We start from the raw sequence: 15,213 nt of genomic DNA, 5'->3' as shown, positions 1-15,213 counted from the left end.
AATAAAGTATTTAATATTAATGATAAAAAATGGTCATATTTTCACGTTTTCACAGTGGTGTTACCCCTCATCGTGGATGCTGAGATTCGATCAAATGCCGAAAGAAGTCAGACGCGTGTCGTCCTCCGTGGGAGGCTCTGTTGCAAGAGTGTTCGTTATTACCGAACGCCGAATCGTTCGAAGACCGCGGTTAGAAATTGAAGAAACGAATCGATCCATCAGGCGCCACGGTTCTGAGACACGAGCATCAATCAGCCTATCTTCCAGGCGGCAGAGAAGCCGAGCATCTGGATTCACGTCGTCGTTATAATTCAGCATCACGAACAGCGCCGAGTTGAATTGGAACCCAGAGATCGAATCGAGTCGAGTCAATTGTCCAATTGCTTCTCTCTCCCTCTCTCTCTCTCTCTCTCTCTCTCCGTTGCACGGTCTCATATTCTTGAACCGACAGCAGTTATCGTCTCCCTCGCAATTAAATCAGCTCTCTGACATCGCCTCGACGACTCCTCGGCTCCTCCCTCCCTCCCTCCCTACCAACCAGCCAACTGTCTGCGTTACAGCCTCTCTAATTCTCCGCTCGAGATCCCGTTTTAATAACCCAAGGAACGAGCTGTCACGAGCCACTTGGCTCCTCGGGTCAGGTGGGTGAGAAGCCTCTGTCAAACATCGGTTTTTTGGTACCTCGAACGATTCGTCGGACAATCGATAACTGTTCCCAATATACTTAGCCAACGATGTTGAACAATGTGACTTGCGATCCCTCTCGATTCGATTTCGCAATTTCAGATATATTTTATCCAGTGTTGATGGTTTTTCAGTCCCGTTTCGCTTGTTCCAGATATTCAGCTTTCCACCATCGAAGCCATAATTTCTCATCATGATTTTTTGTTTGGTCCCATAATTTTTAGTTTACTGGACAGCATTGGTCACGCGTGACGGATGTTTAAATTGAATACGAATTGTTACTCCATAATGTTCACCGCGGTAGGTTAATCTGTTCTGGATGTCTATCTTCTGACTGACTGAACGGTATTCATCTGTACCCACGCATCGAGAAATCCCAGCAGTGATACGTAGGGAATTAATTAAACCATGACGAATGTAGGTACAGAGATGTACAAGATATATCAAATACCGAGATAGAAGGTATTCCATTCCGAACCGACTTAAAGCTCTCGAAATCTGTGATGTTTTTGGTTTATTTTTTCAGAATCTACTATATTCAACATAGTAGATACCTTGTCCGACAAAAAGAACATCTCTGAGCTTGACAATGAAAGCCTTTCCAATCGTTTTGTGAAGCTGAAACAATTTCACGTCTGGATAAATTCATCGCCGTTCCAAAGAAGTAACACCGATATCAGAACCAAGAATGGATAGAAGATAATAAGGAAAAAATGTGTATCAGGTCGACGCGGAACGCTTAAATCATGGCCATAAACATTAAGAATTAGAGATTTTCGATTCTGAATAGATCATTAGAAGAGTCGATCTTTTTAGCGATAAAATGGATCTTTTGTATCGATTCTCCAACCTTCGATTTTCGAGATAATCGATTTTCATGAGGTGAAATCGATTCTTCTACATGCTTTCGAGTTCTGTGGCAACAAAACAATGAAAAATTTCACCACACCGAGGCACGTGAAAATATACTACTGCTAGAACTAACTAACTTAAATCGGCCAAAATTTGCGATTCGACCAAAACAATATAATTGTAGATTTGACACTGGCACCTTATATTCTCAATGACGATGATCCGCAAAATCGTTGTAATACCAAGAGAGAGAGGGAGAGAGAGAGAATCAAGATAGAATTTAAGAAAGTACATTTGAGACCCGTGTTGCATCTGCCATTCGAGATTTTGGTCATTCGCTTAATATGGAGTTTGCCATTTTCGAGACACGTGAGCTAAAAATATCGATTTTAACAAAATCGATCTTTCACGCTTCAATTTTTGGTAAAATCTATTTTCACACGTCCGATTCCCAATCGTACCAGAGATCGATTTTTCACATAAGATATCTAGTAATAATCCATAATCTCTGACGGAGAAGCGTCGCGACGGAAGCGACGCCACGCGGTGAGTATTGAAATCATCAGACTCGGTGAAGTCCCGCGTCAAGAACCAGAAGGCACTTCGAGTCGAACGGGGGAACAATGGAAAACGGAACGTTCGCCCGTTCCTCCGTTCGCTCCTAAGTATGATGGCCCGTGAAGAAGACGCGCTCACTATGTAGGCCAGATAAATACCCAACCACCCATCCTCGGCGCTCGCTGCTTCTGTTGCACGAGTGACTGAATGCGGATGGTGGAAAGGTAAAGGGGAAAGGGGAAGAGAGGAATATTCTCGCTCTACGGCTCATTGTCCTCGTTGTTGGTGCAGCAACGGTGGTTAGCGTCCCATTGTCGCCGTAATGCTCATCGTCAGCCAGACGACGCCACGTCGGCTCTGGGATTCGGATCATCGTCGTACCTTGCCGCGTTTGAATTACACCCCCGTCACGCGTTGGCGACCACCGCGCTGAGAGAAATTGCGTTGCAATTGCTAAAAAAGGATCGGCAATAGCGCAAAATGGTTACGCGTACCTCGTTTTTCCTAATTCCAATAATGTTCAAACAGTTTTTTCAACAATACCTGTTTTACGGAATTTTTCTAGTTACTGTAACAAATGAAATTTTTCTCAGTGCACCTATTGCTCGTAATACGGGACCGGGTTCGAATACCCTTCCACTTTTTCAAGAAGAGAGAGACAGATTTTTTTGGGGCATAATGTATCAGGGTGGCCACAAATTTTTGGAAAAAAAATTCCATGACATATTCAGATTTTCCATTCCAGAATTCGAATCGAAGAAAAATGTAATGTAGAAAAAAGTCGCTCGAGCCAATTCCGTTTTTCGACAAAAAAAAAAAGTAAACTTGTTACCTCGAAAAATTATTTCTAGTTCCCATAAGAGAAAACTGACATTTTCAGTATTTTCCTGTATTTGATTGTAATACCACCAATAATTCTTCACGTCAAAGCATCTAGGTATTTTAGAAAAACTCACGAGTAACGATGAATTTTTTTTCACTCTCAGTCATCGCGAAAAGATAGAGAAAATAGAGAAAAGTGTTTTTCGCACAGATGTTGAAAACCGGATTACTGCACTCTGATGCAGAAAACGAGACGTAACGTGCAAATAAAGTGCAATAAACGGAACAATAAGCGAATAGACGACGAATATCGTCAACTTTAGCCGCGCGCCGTTGTCGCAGCTTATACTCGCGCTTTCGTATTATATTTCCGTAAATAATAAATTGAACCTTAATAAGATTCTTCCCTGTGCAAAGATACACAATTTTCACTTGTGTGCGTACTTTTTCCTTCAATTCCACCATCTATCGCTGCAAAGCGGAACGGCAACAAGATAGGCAAAAGGGATCTACGCGACGGCGTAATATCGCCAACTCGACGTAATATTGCCTTATCATGCATATTGCCTCCTCAAACAACGTATATACGTTTTATAATGACAATAGCAGTGATAGTAATAACGGTTACGTAAATAGTGACGACGTTAACGAATAATGAACGAACAGCGGAGCAAAGGCAGAAAGCGGAAAATTCCCCGTCACGGGTCGACGATGTTTTGTCTTTGTATTCGATTTGCGAGTGAATGGTTTGAGCTTCGAATTTTGCATCGATTTCATTCGCAACTCGTTTGAAGAATGACCTGAAAATTTATAAAAAAATCATAGTTTGATTCCGAGAGAAAATGATGACAGTTATCTCCTCACCCTTGGGTAAACCAAAAAGATGGAATTTTCCATATGGAGAAAAAAAATCGGCTCCCCCAATGTCGAAATAAACGATCAGGTGCACGTTTAAGATCAATAAAACAAAAAATTAGTTGTATCAAATGAACGGTTTAATTTCGAAATAAACAAGTTCGGGTCAATTGAGATAGATGAACAGGTTATGCTATGTGGATACTATGAATTACATTAGAACGCCTATTAGACGTTTCGTTTGGATTTTTGAGGCCCAATTGTCGAGGTTGTAAATGAAATATCGTATTTAAATCGGATTATTAGTGTTTCCTTGAGATCATTATAAGGAATAATCTGCAGTATAAGGACGTTCGCATACAAATTCGAGAGGTGAGTGGCATTTGAGGTCGTGTAAAGTACCACGGAAGTGTATTCCCCCACAATTTTGATCGTTGTCGAAATTATTGGATTCTCTTTTATTCCAGATCGCATAGCCAGCCTGTTCCAGCGACTGTCCGTGAATAGTGAGATACTCGCCCTCCCGGAAAAGATCATGAAAACCGCAAAAGGCAACGTCCCGGAAGCCGTGGATCTTCTTTGCTCGCTTGAACACCGAAATTATGGCCTGGGCCTCGTCAGCGCTGTTGATGATGACGAGGTGGCCGCCTTCTTCTTCGCAGACCAAGCGCGCATCGAACCACGTTTTGTTCACGTGATGAAACTTGTATCCACCGACACCGGGAAAGTACCTGCGACGAAGTCGGGAGTGAGAATGCAAAGAAGTCGGACCGAACTTGAGTGTTTTTATTTGAAATCGAAACGTTAGGCTTACGTGTAATCGTCCCTCTTTCGTACCGGCTCGCCACGCAACAGGCAAGGTGCTGCAAAATGTAACGACGGTGAATTTTTTATGCTGATCGAATCCAATCACCGACCGTATAATACGCGAGAATTAATGAACTGTCGAACAGCGAAACCGCTGTAATGTCGTGTCGAATTACTTCAGCGAATGGGAAATCAACTTGACGAGCGATTCAATTTCACATCCGAGAAAGCCGTTCCGGAAAATTCACCGATACGAACAACGAGATATCAACAATCTTCGATAAAGCGAATAAGCTACATAAATGTTGTCTACTTCGATCAAAAATTCATTCTCGCCCCACGTTCGAGTATGAAATCGTCGTTGTAAAATCGATGAAAATACGATTCGGGTAGAAGCGTGACGAATCGTTGACTCGTACTACTTACCGTCGTCATGCGCGTTTGTCCGATGTTGCAGGAGTTCCAGTGAAAGGCAGAGAGTTGCGATAAAAATAAAGCGCATCATGATTCTTGGATTACCGACGATTCAAATTCGACGCTGACAAAAGTCCATGCGGATCAGTCGAGCAATAAGATAACGTTACTGATACGGAAAACAAAAAATTGATCTTTAACCCCTGATAAAATAGACCCAAGAAGATAACCTGATTGGAACGAACGTCTTCGTTGCAGTAATGAAGGCAGTTATTTTCCATTTGGAATTCCTTAGATTGACTAGGAAAATAAATTCAAAAACAAATTGGAATAAATAATATTAAAGATTAATTTTCTGTGAGGAGAAAATTTACGATCGCTGTTACGCAACTTTGAGTAAACCGTCATTCTCCAGACGCGTTAAGAAAAATACTTGAACGGTGTGAAAGGTCACGACGATGAAACTTCTGACCAGAAAATTATCACCGATGCTTCACAAAAACAATCAAATCGCGTCCGATAGGTGAGAATTACTTTTGCGTTCTCTTGGAAAGTCCGCAATAAACGCCAAAACGAATCGCGAGTTCGTACGGAATATAATATGTACATCCGTAAGACGCATGTCTATATGTTTATAGTTTAACGCAGCTATAATTCATGTTTCCCTCTCAAATTCTGAGCCCTCCGATATTCGTTCGTTGATATAAGATCGAGGAGGGTGCTCAATTTTTTCAACTGGTAATTCATCAAAGTTTCATTTTCATAATCTAGAAATACCTCGGTTCGAGGCTTTCGCTCTTTCGCTTCTTTACGTTCTCTCTCCTTTTTTTTTATCCTGCATCTCTCGATTCTCCTACAATTTTTGCTCCCTATACTGCCTTTTCTCCTCTGCCTCTCCCTTCACTATACCTCTCAATGAAACTACATACGTGTATACGTATCGTCATTATTATATTTTATTCCTACCCTGTCACATTTTCAGTTCACCATTTTGCTATGCTATTTAAAACATCGCTGTAGACAGCTCGAAAAAAACCACAAGAACAAAAAAAAAAGAAAAAAAAAGAAACAATATGCGTTAACAAGAAATCTTTAAAGAGGGGGGAAAAAGTAGATAAAAATTAAGGTGACGAGCAGGAATAAAAAATTCAAGATACTTTCAAACACCTTTGATTAATTGAAAGGAAAACCCTCTTCTCACCCCTCGTTCCCTTTCCATTTTTCTCCCTTTTTCCCCTTCCCCCGCCACTGTGCATGACATCCCCATAGACTAGGTGCGGTGTTTGCGGTTACGTCACGTACCGAACCCCGAGTCTGAGTCTGATTGTGAGTCGCTGCTGTCACTAGCTGCTGCGACAGATCCTGCAAAGTGATGTACAGCCTTATTATTCTTCTCCAACTTTTCTTCACACGTCCCTTCGCATATCGTTTTCTCCCTTCCTCGCACTTTTTTCCTTCATCCCCCTCAACGTTACTTGCTCCCTCCCTCTCTTTTTTTCGCTCTCTCGTAAACCTCGACCCTCCATTATACTCGATGCGATTTCAAAGGGATTTCATAAAAGTGGATATGGTTTCTACATCTCTTTTTTTCTTCGGTTTACTTTTTGCTTTTTCTTATTTTTTTTTTTTTTTGTCATCTTCAACGCACAAGGGGTGGGAGTGAAAGTCCACTCTTATATTTTCGGTGATACAATGTAAAAAAAAGACGAATGAGAATGCAATTGATAAGTTTCTTGGTTTCTCAACCTGGAGAAAAAAGATAGAAAAAAAACAAGGATTCCGATAATCTTGTTATTTTTGAGTGAAGAAACAAATCTGTTCAAAACTGTCTTTCTTTTTTCGAGTAAACGCAGAAACGTCCAAACGAAAAAAGACAGGCCAACCCATTTCACAAATTTATGAACGGAACGACAATGGAAATAAAAAAATGTTGCTCGAAATTGATTAAATACAAAAATGATCTGGTCAATTCAGTTGAAATAATATGAAAAACATTTCTATTTGATTTTGTCAAAACTTTACACCATAAATTGTGCATGAAATCAATTTTGGAGCCGACCCTAGTAAAAAAATCATCTATTTATTGTACAACTAAAATGAAAAACTCGCGTTTTGATAATTGGGTTTCGTTACAGAGGGGGACAAAAAAAAAACGGACGAATAAACTAAAACAAGTCTGAATAACGCGATTAAATAACGCGGTATTATGGAAAAAGTTAACCGGTCTCGTGCTAAGCAACGTGACGGTTAGAGAAGCAAAATTGGGGTGGGTAATTAACGAGTACGTCTTTATCCCGACAAACTGCGGGACTTTCGGCTTTATTGTGTACCAGAGAATGGGAGACCGAGGCAACGATACAAAACCTCTCTCTAGGTGAGCCTGTAATTCTGTGGGTGCAGCTTACTTATAGAACAGTAAACGGTAAAGAGAAAAATATATGAATAAGTTATAAGATAGATTAGTAAATGAGTAGAGGGTTAATATTAACACTGAACTTAGAACGTAGGAGATAAGAGACAGAACTCTGGATAAACTAGTAGATAGGGAAAAGTAAATAGACAAATATAATGCAGGAATGTAAAAGTAAAATAGACGCAAACATGAAATGTCTAAATAAAATGAATTAAAGGAAAGAATGAAAGGCGCGTATTACGTGTCCATGAAAATGAAAATACGGAGAAATGGGAGTAAAAGTGAAAGAAAAAAAAAAAAAGAAAAAATAGAATCGATGAAAATGCGTCGAAGCCCCGTACCCTGTGAATATACGTTGTACATCCGCGTCCATTTCCTCGGGAGTAAATATTGACGACGCGTGCAAGGGATCCAGGTCGTATAACATAGAAGGGCTCCCCTTCCCTCGACGTAATTTTCTCAGCTTAGATACGTATTCTGGATGTTTTCTTAGCTGCCGTGGGATTCGGAACATGATACGTGAATACCGCGTTCCAAAGAGGAGAGAATAACAAAAAAGTATCCAACAGGAAAGACATTCGCGCAAAAAAGAGAGCCTCGGAAAAGCTAGAAGGTTTTTGAAGAAAAAAATAAATAAAAATTCCCATTGACAAATGGAATTCCTAAAGGAAAATCGTTGTACTGGAGGACGATTGAGATTTTTCAGATCCTTACGATTGCCCGAATCTTAACAAACAAGTCGGAAGAACAATTTTTTGGCGATACTTTTTTTATCATCGTGAAGGTGATGATTTCGAAAACGGTCGAGTGAAACATCTAAAACTGATAGAACTTGGCAGACAAATGAAAAAGTTTTAGAAGAAATATTAAGAAACAAAACCTTAGAAGACTAAAAATTTATAAGTTTCTTTAAAAGTAAATATATAAACCGGGATAAACATAATCGTTCATTTAGAAAAAGTGATAAGGAGGAATATGTTTGTCGGTTAAACATTGAAAATCGATTTATTTCCGGTAGAACCGGAAGTTCAAATTAACCGCTTCGTGACAATTTTTCATGCCCATCATTTGATTGTAATCTTGTAAGTTTTAAATTTGTTCATCGAGCCGTTTCCGAGATCATCGCAAGAGTTTTTTGGACAGCCCGTCATTTTTCTAAAAACCTATTATTCGGATTCTAGAGATTGAAAAATGTGAAGATTCGTTGAAATCAAAACGAGTGATTTTCGACCAAAACCGATACTTTTCCTGTATCACCAAAGATGATAAAAAGTAAAAACAATGAACGCGTAAAAACGGTTTATACAAATGAAAAATATCCCCTCCTAAAATTTGTAAATCTCGTTCAATACGGTGCAAAGTTTGAGTTCCAATTTCCTGTATCTCGGCACCGACGTGGAGTACCAAAAATTTATAAAAAATATAATCTCCACCATTCTTATCTCCAATATGAAAACCTCTCCTTCCGTCGCGAAATCACTCGATACGAGAAAAACAAACGTTCGAATTTCGACGAGGAAAAATAATAGTCAAAGAGCAAAAACGGCCGAGGGGGTGAAATAATAAAAATTCAAAAGGCTGGTCAAGTCAGGCAGTAACGAGCCACGCATCGCGTGTACAATACTTATATTCCCGTAGGTAACTACCATTAAGGGATGATGTATCCCTGCACTTATCTCCCCTCGAGTCAACTCATTGTCATAATAAAGTCATAGCCGGAAGCAGGGGTCTCTTTTGTCTTGAGTACTTCCACTTTCCTCATCATCATTATCCGTGTCCCCTTATTTTTGGCTTTTCCTGCTAGTTTATTTTTATTTATTTTTTTTTCTATATTAATGTCTTTTTATTTTCCTTACGTTTATTTTTCTTTGTTCCCATCTTTACGTTCAGCTGCTCGTCTTTTTCTCATCCTTCTTCCAGGCCGCTCTCTCTCGTTAATAAACTGCTTGGGTAGAACAGCTTATCATGTATTATCAACCAACGGTTCACGAATGATAGTAAGACAATTTTTATTTTTTTTTATTTTAATTTTTTTATTTACCTTTGAAATCTCGACACGAGCTTATCAACGACGTTAAAATTTTTACATCGAGCTTCTTGAGAAGTGTGTGAAAAAAATTATTCCACATTGTCGACATCGCGGTTTTAAATTGTTAAAAAAGAATAATTTAAAGAAGAAGAAATAATATCGAGACAACTTTTACAAGTCAAATTCAAGTTTTATAGCCTTAGAAGCGTTGTTGAAAATATCGTACGAAACAGTTCGGAATTTGTAAAAAATTAGTCAAAATATTCATAGATAATTATGACAAAAGAAGAAACAAAAAAAAAAAAATAGTCCAACTATGTTCAAATTCGAGGGAAGGAGATCGCATAATTAAAACGATATGACATTGAAAATCGGAAACTTTATTATATGGCCCGGGAAAAATACACGGGGCATTGAACTAACGATGAATTGTAAGACTGGAGATTTTCGAGTTTTTTGGAGTAATTGTAGAAGGCAAGGAGAAAATCGGTAGGTAAACGCGGGATATGCGGCGGTATCGATAATTGACAAAGTAAACAAATGAAATGAATTAAATAAGCCCCTTGAAATCTAATAATAAGCCTGTCCGTCAATTTATTCACGTCGCTAATTACCGCCGGATATTCTGAATAACGAACGATCCCTTCGTTTTTCGGCGAGGAATAATAATTCCAATTAAAAATCCTAGGTTTAATGGACTCGCGGAATATCGCAGGATGTGGAAGAAGAAAAAAAAACAATTGGGATGGCGAATATTTTCACCTCCGGTCGTACGAACGGTAATATGAAAACTCTATTTATACATATAGGGAGAGAAAAAGTGAGGAGAACAGAGTTTTCACGTGACAGCGAGTTTCCCGTGGATTTCAAAAACTGCTGTAGCAATTAGCCAACTCGAGGTTCTGAATGCCGAGCATCGACAATGCTCGCGACTGCAGCCTGACAATTAGTGCGGTGAGATGATTAACCGCATCCGGAACTCATTTCTGCACGAATTGCAGCCGCGCGTCGATTACAACGACGAGGAGGAAAAATAATAGCCAACGATTTTTTGTTTTTCTTCTTCTTTTTTTTTTTTTTTTTTTTGTCATTGCTCGTTATTTTTCCACGTTACTTTTCATCTCTTTCATAAGGTTCTCATCCCGGATGTACTTTTTCAAAATACCCCTCGCCCGGTATTGTTATACCTACGTTTATTAATCAAATCACGTTAAACAAATATCCATTTATCTATTTATTCAATTATTCCCTGTCCGAATATTATTATACGCCTACATGGGGGAATTTTATCCTGAAGATTTTATCGCAGAGATTTCGACAAACAGGATCTTTTACCGACCACCATATCATAATTGATTTCAGAAAACAATTGGATGGAATATTTAATACGCTGAATAGAAATCGGCTGGTCGAATTTCGGGATAAACGAAGAGGTGTAAATTTAACAATCACAAAACATAAGTTTCGTCAAATTATGGATTTAATATCGAAGATAACAAGTTCGGGTAAATTGTGAATGATAAACAGGTTTCACCGTGTGAACCGTGAATTATATTAGACTTTTCGCTTTGCTTTTTGAGGCCCGATGTTCGACGCGTGAGTAAAGTATCGTATTCGAGTCGCATTATCATTATTTTCACGAGATCAATACGACGCGGTTATAAGATTACGCATCATTTTCATCAACGTCGGGGAGTTCGCATATAAATTCGTACAGATCGTCGCAGCGGAGATCATTGAATGTACCACCGTAGTGAACTCCCCCGCAATTTTGGGAGTTGTCGATGTCGTTGGGTTGAGATTCGTGCCAGATGTCAAAGCCAGCCCGTTCAAGCGACTGTCCGTGAATGGTGAGAAACTCGCCCTCCCGGAAAAGGTCGTGAAAACCGCAGAAGGCGACGTCCAGGAAGCCGTGGATCTCCTCCGCTTGCTTGAACAAGACGACTATGGAATGGGCCTCGTCGGGACTGTTGATGACGGCGAGATGGCCGCCGTCTTCTTCGCAGGCCACGCGGGCATCGAACCACGTCTTTTTCTCGCGATTAAGCTTGTAGCCACCGACACCGGGAAAGTACCTGCGACGAAGTCGGGAGTGAGAATGCAAAGAAGTCGGACCGAACTTGAGTGTTTTTATTTGAAATCGAAACGTTGGGCTTACGTGTAATCGTCCCTCTTTGGTACCGGCTCGCCACGCAACAGGCAATATGCTGCAAAATTTAACGACGGTGAATTTCTTATGCGGATCGAATCCCATCACCGACCGCATAATACGTGAGAATTAATGAACTGTCGAACAGCGAAACCGCTGTAATGTCGTGTCGAATTACTTCAGCGAATGGGAAATCAACTTGACGAGCGATTCAATTTCACATCCGAGAAAGCCGTTCCGGAAAATTCACCGATACGAACAACGAGATATCAACAATCTTCGATAAAGCGAATAAGCTACAGAAATGTTGTCTACTTCGATCAAAAATTCATTCTCACCCCACGTTCGAGTATGAAACCGTCGTTGTAAAATCGATGAAAATATGATTCGGGTAGATGCGTGACGAATCGTTGACTCGTACTACTTACCGTCGTCATGCGCGTTTGTCCGATGTTGCAGGAGTCCCAGTGAAAGGCAGAGAATTGCGATGAAAATAAAGCGCATCATGATTCTTGGATTACCGACGATTCAAATTCGACGCTGACAAAAGTCCATGCGAATCAGACGAGCAATAACGACTTTGAATTCAATGCTGAGCAGTGAATTCTTTTTATATCCGGCTCCCGGCTACTGGTTGAAAAAACAGAAATACAAAATTTCTATTTAACCCTTAATGAGAAAAAAAAACCAAGGAGGTAACCTGATTGGAACGAACGTAATTATTGCAGTAATGAACGCAATTATTTCCTTCTGCGATTCCTCAGATTGGCTAGGAAAATAAATTCAAACACAAATTGGAATAAATAATATTAAAGATTAATTTTCTGTGAGGGGAAAATTCACGATCGCTGTTACGCAACGTTCAGTAAACCGTCATTCTCCGGACGCGTTAAGAAAAATACTTGAACGGTGTGAAAGGTCACGACGATGAAACTTCTGACCAGAAAATTATCACCGATGCTTCACAAAAACAATCAAATCGCGTCCGATAGGTGAGAATTACTTGTTCTTTTGGAAAGTTCGCAATAAACGCTACAGCTGGTCGGCGATCCTGTTCGGATATAATATGTAAATACATAAAAGTACATGAAATTGTATAAATATTAAAAAATTTTGACAAGCATCGCGAGTGTGATTCAGAACTAGAGAGACAATTTTTTTTTAAATCAGTCATTAAATTGGAGATGTAGTATGTATTATAATGGCTTTTTAACAGGTCAGTAAACAGAAAAAAAACGATGAGAGTAATAGAAAAAAACATTCATAAAATAGAAAAATCCGACCGTTGACTCCAAATTTTGCGTGAAAATGTTTGATTGCGAAAACGGAATGTTTTGTATCTCAAACGATGAAAGTTAATTTGGGTGTTTTGAAAATCTTCAAACATTCAGAATATCGATGTTTCAGATTTTTAAATATTCTCACTACCGCACTTTCGAAACTTTGAATTGTCCGAATTTTGCCCTATCGGAACTTTGAGCGTCGGGTTTCGGTCAATTCGAAACTTTGATAATTCGTCAAAGCTAGATTTCTTTACTTTAAGTTTCAAATTCGAAATTTCAACACCACTCCATTCAAAAGTTGGTCCAAAGTGGCACCCCTTCCCATTGAAATAGAAATCTGATCTTAAAGAGAGACTCTTTTATCTTCTTTCTTATATCAAGCTATTCTGGGGGGCGAACGAATCGAAATTTCTTCAACCTCGAATGAATACCACCCCAATATATATATACATATATACTCGTATATAAGTATACATATTTTTTCGCCCATATAAATTTAATCGTTTACATTTTGTCCAAATTGAGCAATATTTATTTAATACTTATAGTCCCCAGTCTCTCATCCGAGTCAACGCGTTATGAAAAAGTCATAAGGAGGAAGATTTTTCGTAGAATGTATTTTGAGGGTGGGTGAAATCATAAAATGCAGCGGCAAAGGACTGTCGTAAATTTAATATGAAACTTTCAGAAAATATAAATATGCCACGCGTTACATCCGAGATACGGCCTTGGTCATGATCGTGGGGGGGGGAAAGAAGAGAAACGAGGGAAGAATCCACCCCTCTGACGGCAGTTGGCCGGGTTTAGCATCCCGCCTATCCCTGTATTTACAACGACAAACCAACGGCGGCAGTTTGCTCGGCTAAACGGTTAACGTGTAACGGCATAAAGGGCGCGTCGAGAGAAGAATGCTTTTTTTATTGACATTTTTGAAATTCAAATTCTTCCAGTCGCGCGCTGCCTCGTTCCGTAATTCACTTCGCTTGCAATCTAACATTTTGCCGAATAAATTAATTAATTCAGCTCGTTATGTTTCCGTCGTGTAACGTGAAAAATGTTCCAGGTTGTTAAAGATAATAGCCAAAAATTTGACCTCGATTGACCGAAATGTTTACGCATTGCTTGAATGGACGTGAATTGTTCACTGACTTTCATTCTTTTTTTTTTTCCAATTCGATTTTAGATTGATTCGAAACTTTATAGACAAGGTATACGTTCACATTTAATATCATTGGTGTTTTTAGTTTCTTTTTCCAAAAGAAGACAAATTATGAATGTTGTCTCCCATCCTTGGGTGAGTAGAATAGATGGAATTTTTTTTTTTTTTACGGAAAATCGCAGTCGTCTGTTCCAATGCCGAAACTAACAAATTATCAAACTATCAATTTGATTGGGGAATAAACAAATTTGGCCAAATTTTGAAAGATCAACGGGTCAAACTGTACGTACTGTGAATTATATCGAAAGGCGTGTATAAGAATACTTGGAGTAAAAAATTTGAGATTACAGACGCGGAAAAATCGGGCCAAACTTGAGAGTTTTAATTTGAAATCGAAACTTTAGGCTTACGTGTAATCGTCCCTCTCTGTTACCGGCTCGCCACGCAACAGGCAGAATGCTGAAAAATGTAACGACGGTGAATTTCTTATACGGATCGAATCCCATCACCGACCGCATAATACGCGAGAATTAATGAACTGTCGAATTGCGGAACGGCTGTAATGTCGTGTCGAATTACTTCAGCGATTGCGAAATCGACTTGACGTGCGATTCAATTTCGTGTCCGAGAAAGCCGTTCCGGAAAATTCACCGATACGAACAACGAGATATCAACAATCTTCGATAAAGCGAATGAGCTACAGAAATGTTGTCTACTTTGATCAAAAATTCATTCTCGCCCCACGTTCGAGTATGAAATCGTCGTTGTAAAATCGATGAAAATATGATTCGGGTAGAAGCGTGACGAATCGTTGACTCGGACTACTTACCGTCGTTATACGCGTTTGTCCGATGCTGCAGGAGTCCCAGTGAAAGGCAGAGACTTGCGATGAAAATAAAGCGCGCCGTGATTCTTGGATTACCGACGATTCAAATTCGACGCTGACAAAAGTCCACGAGGATCATTCGAGACATACGATAACTTTGAACTCGATGTGAAGCAGGGAACTCTTTATATTATAGTATATTGATCCTGAAATTTCATGGCTTTCATCCCCAACGAATCAAAACTCCGAAAATTCCGTCGTTCACGGCTCTTTTAAATATTATTGTACAAGTTTTTTTTACTATCCGCATATTTTTCCTCTGACAATATCCTTACGACTTATTTTATCTATCCATCATATTC

General features: G+C 39.4%; 2 protein-coding genes across 3 annotated transcripts; both read right to left on the bottom strand.

Moving 5' to 3' along the window:
• Positions 1 to 3,902: 3,902 nt before the first annotated feature.
• On the bottom strand, positions 3,903 to 5,148 carry LOC124308433 (hemolymph lipopolysaccharide-binding protein-like). The gene is made up of 3 exons (XM_046771138.1): positions 5,005 to 5,148; positions 4,586 to 4,634; positions 3,903 to 4,502 (listed from the first exon to the last, which is right to left on the bottom strand). The coding sequence occupies exons 1-3, from the start codon at positions 5,081 to 5,083 to the stop codon at positions 4,094 to 4,096; spliced, it is 537 nt and encodes a 178-aa protein (XP_046627094.1). The 5' UTR covers positions 5,084 to 5,148; the 3' UTR covers positions 3,903 to 4,093.
• A 5,507-nt stretch (positions 5,149 to 10,655) lies between these two features.
• LOC124308884 (hemolymph lipopolysaccharide-binding protein-like) lies at positions 10,656 to 14,564 on the bottom strand. Of its 2 annotated transcripts, none has more exons than XM_046772041.1 (4): positions 14,436 to 14,564; positions 12,012 to 12,213; positions 11,593 to 11,641; positions 10,656 to 11,509 (listed from the first exon to the last, which is right to left on the bottom strand). In XM_046772041.1, the coding sequence occupies exons 2-4, from the start codon at positions 12,088 to 12,090 to the stop codon at positions 11,101 to 11,103; spliced, it is 537 nt and encodes a 178-aa protein (XP_046627997.1). In that variant the 5' UTR covers positions 12,091 to 12,213; positions 14,436 to 14,564; the 3' UTR covers positions 10,656 to 11,100. The 2 variants fall into 2 exon arrangements, with proteins under 2 accessions (XP_046627997.1, XP_046627998.1); XM_046772042.1 differs by having other exon boundaries at positions 12,012 to 12,210; positions 14,436 to 14,529.
• Between the last annotated feature and the right edge of the window lie 649 nt (positions 14,565 to 15,213).

This window comes from Neodiprion virginianus, chromosome 7 (genome assembly GCF_021901495.1).
Source record: "Neodiprion virginianus isolate iyNeoVirg1 chromosome 7, iyNeoVirg1.1, whole genome shotgun sequence".
NCBI lineage: Eukaryota > Metazoa > Arthropoda > Insecta > Hymenoptera > Diprionidae > Neodiprion > Neodiprion virginianus.
The sequence above is the reverse complement of the archived record's forward strand: the minus strand, read 5'-3'. Positions and strand labels throughout refer to the sequence as shown.

Excerpts from the sequence above, each read along its gene's own strand:
- LOC124308433 (XM_046771138.1), bottom strand. The coding sequence starts at position 5,083 with ATGATGCGCTTTATTTTTATCGCAACTCTCTGCCTTTCACTGGAACTC. Across the intron at positions 4,635-5,004 it reads GACAAACGCGCATGACGACG|CACCTTGCCTGTTGCGTGGC; the intron begins GTAAGTAGTACG and ends TACATTTTGCAG. Across the intron at positions 4,503-4,585 it reads CGAAAGAGGGACGATTACAC|GTACTTTCCCGGTGTCGGTG; the intron begins GTAAGCCTAACG and ends ACTTCGTCGCAG.
- LOC124308884 (XM_046772041.1), bottom strand. The coding sequence starts at position 12,090 with ATGATGCGCTTTATTTTCATCGCAATTCTCTGCCTTTCACTGGGACTC. Across the intron at positions 11,642-12,011 it reads GACAAACGCGCATGACGACG|CATATTGCCTGTTGCGTGGC; the intron begins GTAAGTAGTACG and ends TAAATTTTGCAG. Across the intron at positions 11,510-11,592 it reads CCAAAGAGGGACGATTACAC|GTACTTTCCCGGTGTCGGTG; the intron begins GTAAGCCCAACG and ends ACTTCGTCGCAG.